Source organism: Helicoverpa armigera, chromosome 3 (genome assembly GCF_030705265.1).
Source record: "Helicoverpa armigera isolate CAAS_96S chromosome 3, ASM3070526v1, whole genome shotgun sequence".
In the NCBI taxonomy this organism is placed as follows: Eukaryota; Metazoa; Arthropoda; class Insecta; order Lepidoptera; family Noctuidae; genus Helicoverpa; species Helicoverpa armigera.
In genome coordinates, this window is record NC_087122.1 from 13,154,658 (window position 1) to 13,174,685 (window position 20,028).

The following is a 20,028-nucleotide window of genomic DNA, read 5'->3' on the forward strand; positions in this document are numbered from 1 at the left end:
CTATTTGATAAAATAAAGTTCTAAAGAATCTGCCAATCCAACAGAAAGCGAGTCACAAATAAAAACTTCTAGCGATAAAGGTCGGGACAAAAACTTTCGTCGGTATCTTAATGTCAATCACATAAATTGTTGATCTTTTATCGTATCTTGCCTTGTTTACGATTCGGAGTCACGAAACATTCTCCAATCAGTGCATTGATTGTATGAAGATTAAATAATGTCTTAATTTTATTATACGAAGGATCATACGCTGTCCTTATCAAAATTTATTTGGGCTCGGCGCGGCGTGTTTTCTCGTATGCAAAGTACTTGAGACATGTTTGGTTCTCTTTTGAGGTCTAGTAGTGGATGTTAAAAGGCTGATAGATGTTGATACACTATCAAATACTGTGTTTAAACCTTCTTCTTCAATAAAGATCATGAGTATTTCTTAGCACGTAGTAGTGACAACGCGTCGGTGCCTTTTGGTTATTGTAATGCCGTGTGGTTATAAGATACCAGAGCAAGGTCCGTGGGCGTCTGATCCAATAAGTTCCTATTTTATACAAAGTAAACCTTCTGTTAATACTCTTTGTAATAAAAGGGTGGCAGCCGTTACTCTATTATAACAGTGGTGAAAATTCAATAATGGGAGACATGAGGTGTAGTGACGAAAAGGTCGGGGTTTAACATTTAATCCCATTGAAACGTTGTGGTAAATCCACTATCTACGCAAAAGCATTTTCAGGTGACTTTAGAGCTTTAGTTACAGGATTAATGGAACACTTTGTGTTTTTGATGAGTTGTGCAAACCCCTTGTGTATTTTTCTATCGAAAAACCAGCCAGCGCTATGAAACATTAAAACAGACTATCATATTTTTAACTATCGCTGGTACATCCAAACGTTTACTAAGAAAACATAACTTAAGTACAGTCTTTATTTAGACAGTGACCTCTTCAGTAAAGCGACTCTTATCATCTAGGTTAATAACTATAGCATGAGTCCTCGCGTGTCCTGATCGAACACCCTTCACCGTCTCACTACTACTGGGGCTGGACTTCAGTTCACTGGATTTCTCACTCTTATTATTGTAACCGTTACGACTAACTTCTGGAGGGCGGATATCACTACAGTTTGGTTCCCCAGATATCTTGAACACTCCATTTTGCTTATCTTCTTTAGGTTCCTCGTTAAGGTCTGTGCGTTTTTTCGGAGAGTCAGTAGTGACGTCTGTCTGACTCTGTTCCACGTTGCTGTTCTCTGTGCTTTTGGTGGGGCTGAAGGTTTTGTGCTTGTAGGCTGGGGGAGCTTCGAAAGGCAAATCTCGACCACTACTCGAGGATTCTTCGGCTGGTGTGACAGTACACATCAGCCGGTCGGCCACAGCACTGAACACTGTGTTCAGTTTCAATGGTGCTGAGTGATCGGAAGGAGGGGGCTTTCTATCATAAACTGCTGCAGCGTCCTGCATGGCACCTATTCTTCGAGAAATAACCGCACCAGTTCCACATCTCTCCCGAAGCTTTTCTAACTGGTTGCAGATTTTTCTGAACTCCTCCTTTTAGAGAAAAGAAAATAAAGATAAATATTTGATCTAAAAAATAATCTTGAAAATACAGAGCACAATCTAATAAAAAATGTCTGTAAAGATATCGTGTAAATTGAATCAAAACATTTGATATCAAGTCCAGATTTAGATTACAATGGCAGACATATTTGTACAAATTGTATAACGAAAATAATTAAGTTTTCGTCTAACCTGTCTGGCTGGAAATAGAAAACCAATTTAATACTACAATATAATGGTTTGTAGCATCTACGAATGATTTTCTCTGAACAATAAAAGTAATTGGATGCTAAAGGTTGAGTTCACCCTAGGCCGAATAATGTTATATTTTGAAAAGTATTTATTGTTCTATTGTACTTTGTTTCACTGATATTCAAGGTGAAGGAAAACGTTATGGGACGATATATTTTTATTAGTCTGATGGCCGATCTTCTTGCGTAAGCACAGACCTTATCGTGTTCTCAGCATAAAAACAGTTCTATGACCAGAAGTGGATTAGTTAACACAGTTGTACTAACTCTTTACTTTTAGAAGGACCCGATAAAAAAAGGAACTCACCTCTAATTCCCTTTCAGTCATATTATCGCAGAACCTCGCACTGCGGTTGGTGGTCATGGTATAAGTAGACTCGGCAGGCCTCGATCTGAACTTGCCAGTCTTCTCACGCTCGTCTTTGCCGTGGCCTTTGTACACCATGTATGCCTGGTAGCAGAAATATTTAGATTATAAACAAAATGCACTGAATTTTTGTTCAATGTTTTGCAGGACGGATAAGCTAAGCAGATAGTGTCATTTTTATGTAAGGTTTCTAGAAAATTGGCTTAGTTAACTGAGGAATTGCAAACAAACGGATCTCATTCATAGGTACCATTACATTCAAGAGATCTGATAGAGTTACATTAGTCAAATAATCATTTTTATCATCTAAAACTATATCATTACATATTAAACATCATTATATTCTCATCATCTAAATACGAAGAAGAACCGTATACCACACTCAATTCTTTATTAACATTTCATATGTTATACAGGTGGTACATTGTTTTTTTTTTTTGTAAAATGTAAATAGCCTTCGAATAAAAAGTAAACGTATCAAGACGTTGAATAATTCCTAGAATATTTGAATACCAGTATCAAGGCAAATCAGCGCTGATAAAGTAAAACGAGGAGTACGTCTCGGTCAACAGCCGCGAGGTTCGTTAAAGAAAATCGAAAAAATATTCCAGCCTCGGTTTCAAGTACCCACAATTTATTTGACGGATGTGTGGTGTATGGAACGGATCTATCCGAATCTGCGAAGATTTCCGGATCTTCAAGGCTTTTAGACGCAATTTTTTTGGAGATGTCTTATATGATTTACGTCGTGCGTATGTACGCTACCGGCCCGGATTTTGTTGTGACGTATTATGTGAACAATTATTGATGTCTGTGAAACGGTTGGTGAGTTTATTCTATGTGCCTAAATACCAGATTGATCAAATCTGAAATTCGAAGAATTGTATAATAACTCACATAATAACAAATAGGTTTTCAAAAGTATCAAGCCCACTTCTTGCTTGAACATCGTTCTTTTACTAAACAGACATAACTGAAGTCTCTAACTTTTATTTTATTCACTTGTTTCATTTCCCAGAAGCAAGATTATTGTTTCATTTTAATGCATATCGTTGCAAGAATATGACACAATATATTAAAGTTCAAGAATTCCCGCTTGGCATTTACGAAAGTTACTCAAACTTGCGTTGAATGCTCTTTATTCTTCGCAATTTATGTTATTACGTGCCAAAGAAAAACAAACTTTATAACCAAGGAAATAAAGTCAACATAACGACTTTTTAAGAAATATTCAGTGCCAAAGTACTAGTTGTATTCGCGTTTGGAGTTTTTATTTTTGAGGAGGAAACTGTTTTATCTTTTGATATTTTTATAGCGAGATTCTACCAAAATTGTTCGAGAGCAAAAAATGTATAGGTACGCGACGGAGCAAGTCTACTGGTATCATTTAAAGCGCATAAAAGTTGCAGTTTAGAGTGTTCGCACGCTGTATTAGGTACTGTTTGCTGGAGCATGTACATCAAAAGAAATATTGACAATGCCGTGCACGTGTGAAATCTCTCCTTTACAATTTCAAATTACTTCTTCTTTTTAACCAACTGCTTTAAAGCGAGGAGGTTCTCAATTCATCGTAATCTTAAAAAATACAGAAAGCTACATACTTCATTCCATTAACAATCCACCAAGGGGTCCCAAAAAACCAAAATAAGGCATACATTTTCTTCGTAACTCAGGCCTAAGATAAAACTGTATCATATAATAACGTAACGAGCTGCGCTGCCCCTTGCCAGCCGCTTTGGGATCGCCGCCAAATTAACTGTACTTAATAACTACCGCTGTTCACTACTTAGATGGTCAACTGCTTATGTTTAGGGAAATACACTAGTTCATTTTGGTGGTGAATTCTTATGTCATCTGCCTAACCTTGTCAAACTACGTTGGAGTTGGCTTTCAGTCTAACTGGATGCTCATGCGTACCTAAGTTTTGTCATGAAGTGACGGAGGGGAAGTGTATTTTTGTTACGCTTCCATGTTAAAACTGTTGAGTTGATTAAGACCCACCCAAAACAAAAATGTGAAAGATTGCCAAGTTCGATGAAATGGGAATACTTCGCCTATAAAAGAAGTGAGATCTGAATAAGTACCAAGTTTCATACACATACCTTAGTTAAAAATAGTTACTTTTTAATGATGTTACTTGGCAAGTTTTCACACACCTTGTTATAAACCTACTAAACGCAATAAATCAAGTATTTAATTTTCTATTAAAACTTGCCAAGTAACATCATTAAAAAGTAACTATTTTTAACTAAGGTATGTGTATGAAACTTGGTACTTATTCAGATCTCACTTCTTTTATAGGCGAAGTATTCCCATTTCATCGAACTTGGCAGTCTTTCACATTTTTGTTTTGGGTGGGATTTCATTTATTTTTGTAAGGTTGTTTATTTTATTGTTTTCTTATTATTAAGTTTTGAATATGCACTATGCTTCTTACAAAGAAATAAACTAGATTAACTAAATGGCGTAGATTTACCAACTGACTGACATGACATGTTATCATATATTATGTTCGTGGATCAAAGTTACACATTCGTTATTTTCGAAAGTGACTCACACTTGGCCGTTTTCAGATTTTTACTTTACTTTGACTAAATACAAACCTTTGTAACGAATTTCAGATCGGTACGACCATTCGAAGATATATTATATAAATATAGATAAATTTAGTTCGTTTTAGTTCCTTAGGGGTATAAATACCTTCATTATTTTGAAACCGACTCACACTTGGCCATTTTCAGATTTTTTCCTTTACCTTGACATAAAGACCTACCTCCATGCCAAATTTCAAGTCAATACGACCATTGGAAGTGGTCTAGGTTTTTGATGAGTGAGTCAGTCAGTCAGTCAGTGAGTGTATAGTAAAAATAGCGATTTTCTGACGTCAATATCTCAAGACCTACAATAGGTATATTAATGAAATTTTGTATTTTAGATAAGTGAGGGGGTCTCAACAGATACTAGAAATTTGATATGCGTAAATAAAATAGATTTTGAGTTATAGGGGGGTCGAATTTGGCCCGAAATGGTTCGTGTAATATAACCCACGGCCGGTGTGTCGCTTTTTTTGCTCGAACTTGGCGGACACACTGCCGTGTGTCTAGATATTTGGCATGGATATATTTGGTGCACTGGAGACGGAGACAGACAGAGTTGTATGGAGTTACTTGTCGATTCTTCTCCATAAGATCAATTCCTTGGAACTGTGCACCTATCGATTGATGTTTCTTAGGAACCTGAGAAGTCTATATAAATTAAAAAATTGTGACTTTGAGGCTAATTTTTACGCCTGTGTGATCAAGACGCGGGCACAATCTAGTAGCTTATTATATTTTACTAATCGTTTGTTTTGTTCCGTTTTTACTTTTACGGTAGGTATTAGAGCAAAATATATTGCAACAATATAGTAATTTAGCCATAAATCATATTAAATTTGATTGTTAGCCGTGACCGAAGCGGCTGCGATTAGTTTTATCCAAGCCATTTATAACAATAATGTTTCTTTAAGTGACGTAAGGTTAGGACTATTTTTCATATTTCTAATGTAACAGGTTCAACAATTACATGTGTTGTAGCTTAAAATATGAGACATTGCTGTTGTTAAGATTTGAAAATAGATAAGTATTGCTTTTTTGTTTGCTAAGCTTTTCGTTACCTTTTTAGGATAATAGTTTGAGAATATTTATCTAATTAAATTATTATAATTTGATTGCTTCTAAGATATCTTGGTCCTGAATTCGAAAATGGTCGGTCCGTAAACCATGTTGTCAAGATGAGTAACTCCGTGTTTCAGAGAGCTCGTGTAATTGGTATATCCTTGCTGTCTTTGAGCATCTTTACGGTAAGTTAGAAACCAGAAACCAATCCTACGTAGGAGTATAGAATTAATTTGCGCTTCTTATACAAATAATTAGTACCAAAAATCATACCATCTAATCTCTTTAAACCAACAGAGATCAATAAAATCACAGAAGTGCCACTTCTATGTACCTTATACCTACGTAGAAACGATTAGTACCTACAAGGTTGCGAGCTTTAATTATTAGAGCGTAACGCTTGGTAAGGCAGAATCATTGAATTTGGTGGTTCACTGCTTTCAGGTTAAACCTAACCGTTAGGTGTTAAAGTTAAATTTGGCAAAAATTGACCTGGTTATGGGAAATAGAGCGTTTTAATTGATTTGGGGGCACCAGTTAGCTGGTCTTTGTTGAGTAAATGAGTTGGAATGTAACAATTGTTTTGTTTTCATTGATATTTAACTTTGGCTTCATCTTTATACTCAACTAAATTAAGCAAGGGAAATATTCCGAATTCTAGGTACTTAAGCCGCCCCTACGTACCTATCTACTCATCAAGGGTCTGTACGACTAATGTACTAAGCTTCCCAATGTGAGTTCAAATTTATAATCATTCCTCGTGGTGTTGTACGACTGTCGAAAGACACAAACCAAAAGTATTAACAGAACTACATTCCCATCACATAACGAGAGCTCTCTAAACGCGTTTCTGATGAACCAACTTACAACCTTAACAGTTTACCTGCCAATTGAAATTCTATAAAGAAACCAATTTCGTTTCCAACTCCTGGGCAATCGGTTTAAAACTTCGTCCACTTTCATGATTCAATATAAAGTTTTTATAGGTTTTTTTTTCATTACATCCCTCGTACGTGAGTACTTACGCAAGAAGTTTCAGAGGTGCTAAGACTTCAGAACTATGGAATGTTAAGAGAAACATTTGCTGAGGAAAATTTAATTTTGAAATTTTCTTCTTAGGGTATTAAATAATAGTGTGCTAACTTTCAGTGCTTTTAAATAAGTGGATTTTGTCACGTATTTTTGTTGTCATTGTTGCTCAGTTTCAGTTGTCATTGTTGGTAGTGGTAAACTATACTAATATTATAAAGCTGAAGAGTTTGTTTGTTTGTTTGAACGCGCTAATCTCAGGAACTACTGGTCCGATTTGAAAATTTCTTTCAGTGTTAGATAGCCCATTTATCGTGGAAGGCTATAGGCTACTTTTTATCCCGGTACGGGATGTAGTTCCCACGGGATGCGGGTAAAACCGCTGGCAGAAGCTAATTGTTTAATGTTACTCATATACTGTCCGTACCGAGCGTATAGTCACATGAAAAAAGCTAGCGGAAAATAGGCTAGTGTAAAAGCGCAGTAAAGATGGATGAACTTAATTTGTTGAACATTATAAGATAATGAAGATGAGCTGTTCTTTGAAATATGGTAAGAAGTGGGTTAATCTTTCGTTCTCTTCCGTGGTTAATCCCGTTTACTGCTGACGTCTTAAGAGTTGAGAACGGCTTGATAAATAAATATTCAGTTAGTGCTACTTGTACTTAGATATTAAAACCTTATTATAAAGCATCTTTTTCTGATCCAAGAAAATTATGTCAACGTCCCGGACCAAGACGTTTATATGTAGGTGAAAAATAACATTGTTATATTAACAAAGATAAACCAAATTCGTGTACAATTGTATCATATTCATAACTATTAATCACGGGAATACCTTTGATTACTATAACGATTATTTCACTATTGTAAATTATTACAGTTAGTTACCATCTGCCAACACCCTATTACAACGCGATCCGCACTTCATATCAGTAATCAAAGTTATAAACAACAGTATCCACTATCAGATACTAAAGGTATATAAACTATAAACGAACAACTTGTTAATAACCCAGTTGTTTACAAGTATATTATATTACCTTATACGGTAGCTGTTAATTGTGTGTTCTAAACATAGGTGTGTTAAGATAATATGTTGTTATATTTAGAAGTTGAAATCTGGTCTAATTGTCAACTTTGATGTGAAAGCCAGCTTCGTAACTATTCAACAAAATTATATGGTCTCGAATCCAAAGTAAAATAGTCTTATTTTACCGTATCTCTGGTTTTCTACTAGTTTTATAAGTAGGTAGTTCGATTTATTGTCTGTGTTCTAATGTGTTGTATAATCTACACTAATATTATAAAGAGGAAAACTTTGTTTGTTTGTTTGGTTGTAATGAATTGGCTCAAAAACTGGACCGTTTTAAAAATTCTTTCACCATTCGAAAGTTACATTATCCACAAGTAACATAGGCTACATTTAATCCCGGTACGGGCAGTAGTTCCCACGGGACGCGAGTGAAACCGCGGGAAAACGGCTTGTGTGTCATATTCTGGTAAATCATTGTCTTTTTCCTTTAGAGCATAACTTATTTACTATTTATAATACACTGATTCTCATATACTACTCGTCTTAGTTACATCTATTTACTCCAAACAAATAAACAAACAAACCTCCGATATATTTACTCTCAATAAACAACAAAAACCGGGGTAAAATCAATTGAGTTCACACGGTCGGTTTAACTCGCGAGTAACGAGAGCGCCCGCCATTACATTCCGTCACTTAGCTCCCAATATTGCACAAACAAATAATTTCACGTTTCAACTAAATGAGAATTATGTTTGTTTTTCGTATTGGGGTTCACGATGAATGAGGTTTATCATTGGATGAATAGTTATGGATAAATCAATGTAGGTCTAATCATGAGATAGGATCTATTCAGAAGTGCCTTTCGGTGCCTAGAAGTACCACAAAGCAGTGTAAATCAGATATAAACTGAGTTTATTACACTTTCTATGTACCTCTGTAATACACAGTAGCATCTATTATGTCCCTATCACAGTCTTAACACACAGGCCCCGGTACACACAGGATTACCAACACACACAGACATACAAGTGCAAACGCACACAAGCACACAGCTGCCAGTGCAGAACATACATACATACATTGTGTCTACCTTACCGTGCCTACCTTGCTCCCGAAGATGAAGCACAGGAGGAGAGTGACAGTCAGCTGGGTGTGACAGAAGAAGATTATGTACAGCAGGTCTGGGTTGGCTGGTGATTGGAGGAATAACCTGTGGAAGATGGATTTGTGTTAGATACATCGACAATTTTATTAGGACTTCTCGCAAACTACATATTTTAAGTTGGATGATAGTTTGATCGGACTCTTAATCCGTAAAGCCGTGTGCAAACCAAAATAAGGCAAAAAAAATGTTGATTGATTTCGCGATTATTTTCAAAATATGCTACCGATAGTTGACCGATAAGTCTAGTCTGCAGTTATCCGGAGGTCTAGAAGTAGGTAGTTCATTGTTATCATTATCATGCTTTTTATTTTAATTAAAGATACAATTTTATGTGTTCCGGTAATTTATATACTCCATTCCGCCCTTTAGCTGAATTGATTGAGGGCGTTAATTTTGAAAGCTTGACAAAGTGACCGGATTATTTTGCATTATGCGATCAACATTCGGAATTCAGCTTCCGATACCCAAGTGTACCTATATAATTATAAATAAATGTTGTAGTGTAATAAGTGAGTATTTAACCTCAATTTCTCAAAAATTACTAACTACACAACTGAAAATAATCATACTAATCGTACTACTCGTATTACTTTTTTTAATACAAACATTCATGATTATCTAAGCATGTTTGAGTTCAATCGAATTCGTAACCTCTAGAGTGTTAAGAAAATATAACAACTACTACGCCATGTGCTCGTCAAAATACTATCATCAGCGTCAAAAGAAACTTTTATGTCTCCTAACAGATGGCCACAACAGTACAATACTACAAAACACAATGACCAAAGGAATAACAGCAATAACCTACTTCTACCAGCCTTGACGATAAGCAGTTGACGGCAAACTTTACCCATTCTGAGATTGCTTGGAAAAATTTCCAAACAGTTCTGACATTTAAAACTATGCACTACAAGTTGGCAAGAATTTGAGAAATTGCTTCTATCAACACAATCATTGTTTCGCTAGATTCTTGCGAAATATCACAGAGTTTTTCAACTTTTTTTTCTGCTTAGTTGATTTACTACTGTTCTAGTTTTGCGACTAATATTTTCTTGTAGGTTGTGTAATATTACAAAAATGGTACCGTTTATATTTACATCAATCTCGCGACAAAAAACGGTCGTTTGTAACAGCCAACCTTTAAGACAGCGTTTATTATTTTATCTTTCACATTGCTATTTAAACATATTCTTTTACCTCACAAATACAAGATAATTTAGAAACCGCAACATCAATGAACATAGTTTGCACCTATTTCAAATATAATCAGATATGTCCTTAGCGACAAAATGCAGTTCCAATGAACAAGTTTCTTTGATTGGATCTTAACGAGTCTTTTCAAGGCTTGGAAAGAAGGAAAACGATGTATGGCTGCTCTTGTAAAGTTTTTATTTAATTATGTTTTTTGTATCAGGATTTTTCTCTTGCTACATTGAGGCGATAATTCTTAAGTTTTTTTCGAATGAAATGTTTCTTAATTAAGGTCACTGTACTCAATACTTATAGTGCTATAAAGTATCCCATGTAAAGTCGATTTTTTTTTGTTGGAATGGCTTGAAGTCATTTAGTCCACACAATAATAACTCTAAAATACTAACTTTTACAACAGTTTTAAGCCGTTTAACAATAAAGCGTTTCTTTCACAAAGAATAAACCACAAAAAACCCTCATCGGATCAAAGAATTATCCATTTAAAGTCTTAAATTGTGCCCATAAAGGATAAAATCTGAACAAGGATCCAATTATCCTAGAAATCCAGTCCATTCTACATGTACTAAATCTTTTTCTTCTTTACTTGAACACAAATTGCCACCGTTACAAAATTGGATTTTTCCGAAGACAGTAAGACGATTCATAAATGTTCGTGTAAAATGTTCTTGAAGTAAAACCCCTGTGATGTAAATTGCTCTTAATGATGGCCACATATCACTATATACCTACCTGTATGTGAAACACTTTTGAAGAAATCTACATTTTCGTATTAATAAACTCTCTCTCTATCGTCTGTCTATTATAAGTATATTGTACCGTGTCTATCCCTATCAACTATCACAAAATCTGTTCTATTGCTTCTTTGGCGTACCGTTGTCTGGTAGTTTGCTTCCACCGGCAGTTTCACCCATGCATTGCATGCATTGCATTGCATGCATTTGCAAATATAGTGCAATGCGGATAGTACAGAAAGTACAGATATGCAGACAATATAGTAACTTTTCACATTTTTAATATCAGTAAAGACTCGTTTTGAAATAATTGCCCATGAAAACCAAAATAACAACAGAAAATTCTTTTCAATTTTCACAAAAATAATTTGGTAGGCAAAACTGGACTGAACAGGTAATAACTAGTAATTAAATAAAGAAGTTTGAGATTACATTGGCGCCGTCATAATCGAGTTACGAAATAATTTGATTTATTTCGAGTTTCTAACGAAATTTACGACGAATCGGTTTCATTCCAAAATGTCGGTGAAAGATTTATTCGAAAGGAGAAAATTGTTATTTGATTATTTTAAATTCTGTAGCATTTTTCTTAATTTTACAAAGGAAATTAAAGTTCAAAAGGAAGCTGTTGAAGGGAAGAATCTTTTGTTATTTTCCGGTCTTTTTGTCTTGATTAAAACCCTTTCCTTCCTTATTCTTAAATGGCATACCTTATATAAAGTAAGCTTTCACCAACTTTACACTTAGACATTTCAAACTACACCAGGGATTCGAGATAGGTTTCATCGTTTCATAATTTACGATCCCATCATATTGTGGCAAAGGCTAGACAGATGTTGAAACATTGGGAAGACTAGCCATAAAACTTCTGTACTTTCGATCATTACAACCTATGTTCGGGTGCAATTTGAAAGCTGCCAAATGCATGCAGCGACTGCATAGCACAGCTGCAGCGCATAGTAGCCATTTCATATCATCGTCATCAGCTTTTTTGTTTTTAACCCCCGACGCAAAAACGACGGGGTGTTATAAGTTTGACGTGTCTGTGTGTGTGTGTGTGTGTGTGTGTGTGTGTGTGTGTGTGTGTGTGTATGTGGCATCGTAGCTCCCAAACGGATGATCCGATTGTAATGCGGTTTTTTTTGTTTAAAAGGTATGTCAGTCGGGAGTGTTCTTAGCTATGTTTGGTGGAAATCGGTTCAGGTCTTCAAGGTCATCAGCTCGTTTGCTAGATGTGATAGGAATGTTACACGCTCAGTTTACTTGCAAGTATATGTGGGATCTGAAATTTGAAACACTAATGTCTTTTGGAACCGCTGAGCTGGTCTGCTGTTAAGGCACGAAGGTAGGAGACGTAACCCTGAACTGCCTTTTAGTAAACCCATCGAGTTTGGGCTCGTAGAATTTGTCTTGACGAGTTCTCTTCATGTTTCTGATTGACGAGAACCTGATGCTGGAAATGGGATGTGGCGGATGAAACCCCGAAATGCCGGAATGAAACGGATAAACCGATTTATATTTTTGCTGGAAATCTAGAATGTCCAAAGGTTAATCTTTATTGTTTCTTAATCTGTGCAATTCTCCCAGAGCCAGTTTGTCATGAGTATTGTTAAACAGCTTCCTTTGACCGAGATCGCATATAGCGACCCCATCTTAAGATAAAATAAATTAAATAAAAGAAGGAAAAATTAAGGAACTCCTTTAAAAAGCATGAAATAAAATTAAATTATAAATTTTAAAAAACCCCCGACCCAAAAAAGTACGCAATAATTATGACAAAAGGTTAAAAACTCTAAACCCCATAAAAAGCAAAAAAATAACTTTTAACACTACGTAAACTAAATTTTGACGTGTCGGGGGACCGCTTTTTACCTTCATAAATACTTACATAAATCAAATGATACCTACCTAATTACAACATTCGTATTATAAAAACACGTATCTAAAGTAATGAATTAGAGCGGTCCCCCGACACGACAAAATTTAGTTTACGTAGTGTTAAAAGTTATTTTTTTGCTTTTTATGGGGTTTAGAGTTTTTAACCTTTTGTCATAATTATTGCGTACTTTTTTGGGTCGGGGGTTTTTTAAAATTTATAATTTAATTTTATATATAAACGCATGCAAACCGATAGTTGCAGTTGCCAGCCCTCTTCCAAATAGCCCCTTTATTAATACACAATTTACATATTGCATTAAACTAAAGGTGACCTCTCTAGAACAAATTGCTCGAGCCAGAAGCGACAGCTACAATAGTTTAATGAGTTCCTGACTAACTTTCAGTCGTTAGTTCTAACCTTCGCAAACTAAGTTGTTTTCAGCAAAATATTTTGAAGCTTAATTTTCATTTTGATTAAAGGGAGCTGTTCTAAACTTGGCTAGTGTTGAGTGATTAAGTTAATTTTGCTTGTTTGTTGGGGAATTTTCCTGCAGTTTTTAATGGACATTTTGTGTTCTGGGCTACAGGCTACAATACGTATCAAATTGAAACAACTTTTCTCGACTAACAAACTATGCACTGTTATTTGTGTCTAGTAAATACATTCAGTCACCTACAGTGGCTTTGTTCATTAACATATTTGAAATGCTATCTATGTTGTTTACAATTTAGTTTTTTTCTCATAAATATAATTCAACATTTGGTCCAACCGCGAACCTTTTCAAATTAGTCCTTCGGTACTCCTATCCAGATTTCTTTTAAAAAGAATGCTACACTTACATGGATATATTGAGGAAGACAGAGAGTAGGAATTCGTTGTATATCGCCATGGAGATGAACCGGCTCTCGTTGAACTCCGAAGGGGCTTTCCGCACCATGATGCAGAGTCTGATGCCCCACATTAGGAAGATCACCTCCACTGTTCAACAAAGTACATAAATTAATTATTAAAAAAGATTTTGTTTTAGCTAAACTACTGCTACCATTCTGAGAAAAAAACGTCTTAAACTTGTTGGAATAATAATATAATTAGATAGAAACGGCATGGTTTGAACAGCAGTGATACTTTTTTTTCCTTCTTTTTTCAAGAATTTCAAGAACTAGCTTCTTAAATTATACATTATCCTTGAAATTTACTTCATCATTTTACACAGTGACTAAACAAACTATCTCACCCACTAACATGCTCTGACACGAAAAAGCAGTGAAGCGTACATTTCTACCCTCAACCCAATTGTTTCAGAGCCCTAAAGTCTTCATAATCCCCAGAGAATGAAGGAGAATATTATATTTACCAGCCATCTACTGCAAAATGCATTTACGCTTAGTTGAAGCTGATTGAATTACTAAGAAGCTAAACAATCGATTAACTAGAAGTCGCTGTAAATAGGGTATCTTTCCTCTTAATAAACTGCAAAGCTGTCTTTGCTTGCTGATTAAACAGAGCTTTATTCTATTTAAACTGGAACAGATAATTGTGTTCTTCTTATCACGATAAACATAAAAAGGAATTTTCACATAGATCAATGCTTATGTAATCTATATATATATGTACAAGACTAGTTGGTGCTAAGTACAGAACGTGACACATCTCTTACCAAACCTACCCAAAACTAACTTAACCTAAATGACATAATCTTCCAGAAAAATTACTTTTGATTAAAATAAAAAAAAACACACATAGTAATACTCACACGTAGTAAAAGAATGGTCCCACCAATCAGTATTACAAAGGTACGCCTTGAGGTCGTCTTTTGTTCTTCCCACAATGACAGCTGGTGGGGCTACCAGGGTTCTGATGGCCAGGAGTACACAGGCCACTCCCACTATGACCCCGATTCGACGAAGGAGGTACATGTCTGATATCTTGACTGCCTTTGCTGATCGCACTTGGAATATTACTGATATCCTGTTGAGAAGAAAAAAATTGTACGTTAAAAAGGTCCTGGTTGTTTTGACAGTCGGTTTGGGAAGTCAGAAGGTCTTAACATTGAGATGTACCAGGGTATCTGGTTGCCAAGCTAACTGTATCCTACCATCAAAGGTATGCCGTCTGTCAGCATACAAAATCCAAGAATAACTTTCGTACAGCAAAAGGTCCCAAAATATCTTAAGCACGAAATCAATGAGCTATTCAAGGAAAAATACTTCCCCAAAAAATCCAATCTTTTCCATTATTATTAAAAAATTCACGATCAGTTTCCTCAAACAAAACAGATTTTGTTATGCAAACGTTAAAATCAAGTAGATTATCATAAATTGGGCATGTAAACAGATTCCCTTTATTTAAGCATCTCGAGGTCCAAATTTAAAAGACAACTTGATGCTTATCCCGACAAGAGGACAATTTCATTCCGCCAGTATCTAATTAAAAGAAACTTGATAGCAATCTAAAAAGTTCAAGCCCAATTATCTACTTGAAATGAGTCTCAAATTGGGATTTATAAAAAGTTGTTGATGTAAAATATATTGAGGAGGCTTATAATGTTACGGGAGCAATAAATTGCTTCTGAGAAGTACACAATATACTTGGTAGAAAATATGAAGTACCTAATATGTCAAAAAGTTTTTGAAAGTCCTCTAAGTAATGTAGCGCTCAGAGTTACGTACTCTAAGTAGATATTCTGGCAACAGCAAGGAATTAAAGAGTATTAATAAATGCAAATCGATCATTAGGTGAATTTCAATCAAGTATTTTTCCAATTCAAATTATTTGAGCCATGAAACCCATATTTGAATAAACAAATTTCACCAACAGCATAAGTGTTTACAATATTTTCAAGAGCTCGCACGTTTACAAATTAAAATTAATATTTAACTTTTAATAGGACTCGTTCACAATTACACGAATATTAGCACACGGCACACAAAATTCAATACAAGCTGATTTCAATTTAAATTTAACAAATTAACAAGTTCATTCGCTTTACACTGATGGAAAAACAAAATTGAATTTTGAACTCTAAATTGAAATTTCAACATAGAGGTAGGTAGGTATGCTTTGTGTGACCCTAGGCGGGTTTCAAGGATCCTATTTCAAGGACCCGTCCTAATTCCGGGCTTAATAACGGTCCGTTGGATTTTTGTGATACCTGTATAAATAATTAGCCCTCCCCAAAGTTTGACCCTCGAATAAGATTGGGCTCAACACTCATATTTGGGAATTAAGTGACATTACAGCAATAATTCTCAGCTGATTTATGTTCTGACACGACCGAAACTCTTTGCCAAATGTTTTAAGTTTTGCAATGCTTCGTGACCTTCTTTGACAATTGGAAATTGTTGGGCGACACACTTAAATAAAGATTGTTCTTCTTGAAAACTTTTCAAGTATTTATGCAGAATTTCAATGTAGAAAATGGAAGTTTAATCTTGGCAATTTCCTCAGAAATGTCTTTACGTAGGCATCTGAACTTAAAGGTAAAATATTAATCATTATGAACGCAAGTCATTTTAGGGCCATCATTCATAACTTATTTTACTGTCAAATGCCAATCTTCTTACCTCCAAGTCTTCAACATGAGAGCTCCATACGTGAGACAGAACCCAACTTCCCGCAGCCAGACCCTGGCAGTACAGGTCAGGACTGTGGGTCTTCCATACATGACTAGTGTGGTGCAGTAGATGAGGAGAGCTCCCAAAACTATGACCCTGAGGAGGGCTGGACTGGCTGCTCTCACCACCTGAGAAAGAATGATGAAAATAAATTTTGTGGAACTGATGGGTTTATGAAAGAGTTACCGTAGAAGAGTTACTAAGTAAGACACTCTCTCACGCTACATTGACGATATCATACTAAAAAAAAAAACAAAAAAAAAATGGATGGCGATGGTTGCAGTCAGGTCTATTCCTATTACAGCTAAGTCTACTCTGCAGGTATATTTTGTTCGGCGAATCTTACCTACTCACCTTCCCACTTCACAAAAAACCCGAAAGTCCTCAAACCATCTTCGAGCTCCAAAAGTTGTATAAAAAATAAATATGTACAGAAAATTGTACTCGAAAAGTTTCTGCAGTAGACAGTATACGTACTTCAAGTTGTGTTGACAACGTGCGTATGTATGATCGATCGCCTGTTATGATGGATGGTTCAGGAAATATAGGCGCAAAAAATACGCGGAAAAAGTACCGCTTGTCGCAATGAATGACAATTAATATCGGTTTGTTTTATTGACCCTCTGTTATTGGAACAAAACACATTTACATTTTCATTTCCTCAAAGCAAGAAATCTTTTTCCAAAAAGGTCATACATATTCTTGCGGAACTAGATAAAAAGTTCCAGAAACACTTGCATTGTCTTCATCAAATAAAACTTCGATACCTACTAAATTCACAGCAAAAACTGCAATTCCAGTCTCAAACATGCAAGGTCAAAACTGACTACAGTTCCAACTGGTATCTACAAAGGAATTCGGTAGTAGATAGCCCAAAAATATACGACTCGGAACCATTGTTAGTACAATCATAATTTTTGTCTAGGTACGTTGTTTTCGCGATAGAATAGACCACAGAGGTTGTAAAAGTAGTTGTGAATGTTCAGAATGGGCGTGAGATTTGCAACATTTAGTGTGGTTCCTAAAACTTTAGGAGGCTAATAGCGTGGCTGTTTCTGTCTAAAATATTACTTGATAGTCTTTTTCCTGAAGTTAAGCGAGTTTTTGCACCATTTTTGGCAAAAACAAAGTGTTGTAAGTGTCTGCTAACTCCAATTAAAAATTGTTTCTTGCATTTTCCATTATTAGCCACTGACAGTCCGAGACAGTTAGACTGACGGCATGATTAGCGCATCGGCATTGCGTGCAGTTCATTTAATTCTTATCGCGAAGTTTTCGAAGTATTCGCGGAAATTGGGTACAAAGAGAATACGAAACTAGCATAGTTGTGTAAATCAATTTAGCAGGAGATTCGTCAAAATTCTGTTTGCAACATAATCAAGTAAACTCACTGAAATATGTTTATTTAGTATGATAATGTACATAACAGCTAAATCTCAAGATATTGATTGAGCAGGTTCGCAAACATTGTGAATACTAATTACGTCGGTTTAGTTGATAACTTACTGTGTTATTGCTTGAAGGCACCTTTGAGGTTTCAATGACAGGGTGTCGGGTTATGCGTACTTGCGTAGTACATGTATTTGGTCCATAGCGTATCAAAGGACCAGCTTAACTTTCTTAAGAGTGAACTGGTCCTATTAGCACAGTCAAGATTTTCATAACTCTTATTTATGTAAGTGTAACATAGGAATATTCAACTGTATTTCAATACACAAAGAGATGACGGAACAACACATACTTCCGAAACTTGACTTTGTTCCAAACTGCCAACAGGTACACAAAGTATTATAAATCCTCATTTTGAAGACACGGTAGTAAACGTAGCAATACAAAGTTGTTACAGTTTGTTGTTGAGTAAATTATTACAAACTAGTATGTAAATGTAACGGCTACAATAAATCCATGTCTGCCAGAGCTTTAAACCGAGCACTTCTCAAATGTACAGAGTCAACAATTTTCTCTAACACAGTGTTGCTAGTTATTTCGAAGTTTACAAATGTTACAAAGTATTTTCAGCGGTCGTAAGGATTGGAATTACTAGCATCTAAAACTAGATTGTTGTGGTCTTTTTGATTGCCATATAGCCACTTCTCCATCAGGTATCCATCGATGGGACTCTTTTAGTTAAGGATCCTCTAAACCTGCCGGTTTGCGGGTTTGTTAGAAACATTCACCAGGATCCTGATACTCAAACGGATTTCCCCTCTCAAAAAATAGGAGACCATCGATAGTTCTCCCCTTATTTCTTAGTTAGACGAGGGGGGCGGGACAGTGGATCAATCATGGAAGCTATAAGCCGAAGCTATCCGTCAATGCCAGAATCATAATAAGTTTTTCCTTTTGACGTGATTGCTCTGAGGAACGCGTTGGGAACAATTAGTGATGGCTCACGAAAATCTCGATCGAATATTGCTTTGATTCGGGGACAGCGCCAAGCAAATATGTCTATTGATGGAATGATTCGAAATGACATAATATTACTTCTTCTTTTTTTAGGAATGAAATACTCCTAAATAGGAAAAATTTTTTGAGACAAAAAATAATTGCATAACTGAAAAATTTCCTAAATTCGAAAACACTCCCGGAGACACCCCTTACAATATTAAAACTTCCACTTAAAAATACCTTTAAAATTAGTATTAATTTTCAAAGAACACTTACCCTCACATGTCCATACTTAATAGTAAAGTACACGATGAACGGCAGACACGATATCACCAGGCACGCCAGCGCAAAGATCGTGGTCCTCACGACCCAGTTCAGGGCTGCCACACACGGGGACCCGTCTATACAGGCTTCACAACCTTCGGCGCAGGGGAGACACTCGAAGGCCTCGGGAATGGAGTAGAGGCTTCGTTGGAGCTGGTAACAAAAGAATGTGTTATTTAAATCCACCCAGCGTGGTGAGTATGGACCCCCTGCTTCTGGGAGGCCTTTGTCCAGCTGTGGGCGTCTTCCGGATGTAGCGATTTTAATCTACATAGTTTTCGTTCTTCTGCTAGATGGGTAACATACTGACTCTAGTAATCATGACCCATGATGATGAAATGACAGGCATTATATTAATTCATTTCAGTCTTTAGTCCATACACGAGATTAATAGTGTAAAGCATTTTCCAGTTCTTTATTGTCTAACTTTAAATAAAATGAAAATACACTCTTTTGCAAAAAAAGCGGGCACCTATGCGAAATCTTAGTTTTAAGGACTTTACGTGTATTTGAAAGGGTTTTAATGATTGTAATATGTTTCTAGCATCAAAAGAGTTAGCCGAGCATGCGTGAGAGTGTATTCTAAATTTGAATTTTGTACAATTGCTAAGAAATTGGTTAAACCTTGTTTTGGACTAATTGCTGGCAGAAAGTTCGTCGGTGTTTTGAAAAGTTTTTGAATTGATTTTCAGGAAAATGATAATGCAGTTTTAATTAATGATTAATGTACTTTTTTGTTACATCAAAACATTTTTGAAAAACAATGCGAATTTGATAAAATTTTCACCTGCTCTAAATGGGCTATACTGATGATTGATGGCAATG

At 35.8% G+C, this 20,028-nt stretch overlaps 1 protein-coding gene across 2 annotated transcripts in view; it reads right to left on the reverse strand.

Moving 5' to 3' along the window:
• Positions 1-449: 449 nt before the first annotated feature.
• Positions 450-20,028, reverse strand: part of LOC110379308 (metabotropic glycine receptor) — a 116,652-nt gene continuing 97,073 nt past the window's right edge. The window contains exons 6-12 of one of the 2 annotated variants that reach the window (XM_049836445.2): positions 19,156-19,356; positions 16,441-16,619; positions 14,631-14,845; positions 13,717-13,855; positions 8,995-9,100; positions 2,107-2,250; positions 450-1,539 (exon numbers count right to left, since the gene is read on the reverse strand). In XM_049836445.2, coding sequence (XP_049692402.2) covers positions 922-1,539; positions 2,107-2,250; positions 8,995-9,100; positions 13,717-13,855; positions 14,631-14,845; positions 16,441-16,619; positions 19,156-19,356 — 1,602 coding nt within the window. In that variant the 3' untranslated portion in view covers positions 450-921. Of the gene's footprint in view, positions 1,540-2,106; positions 2,251-8,985; positions 9,101-13,716; positions 13,856-14,630; positions 14,846-16,440; positions 16,620-19,155; positions 19,357-20,028 lie in introns of both variants that reach the window. The other variant, XM_064043379.1, reaches the window with a different exon arrangement.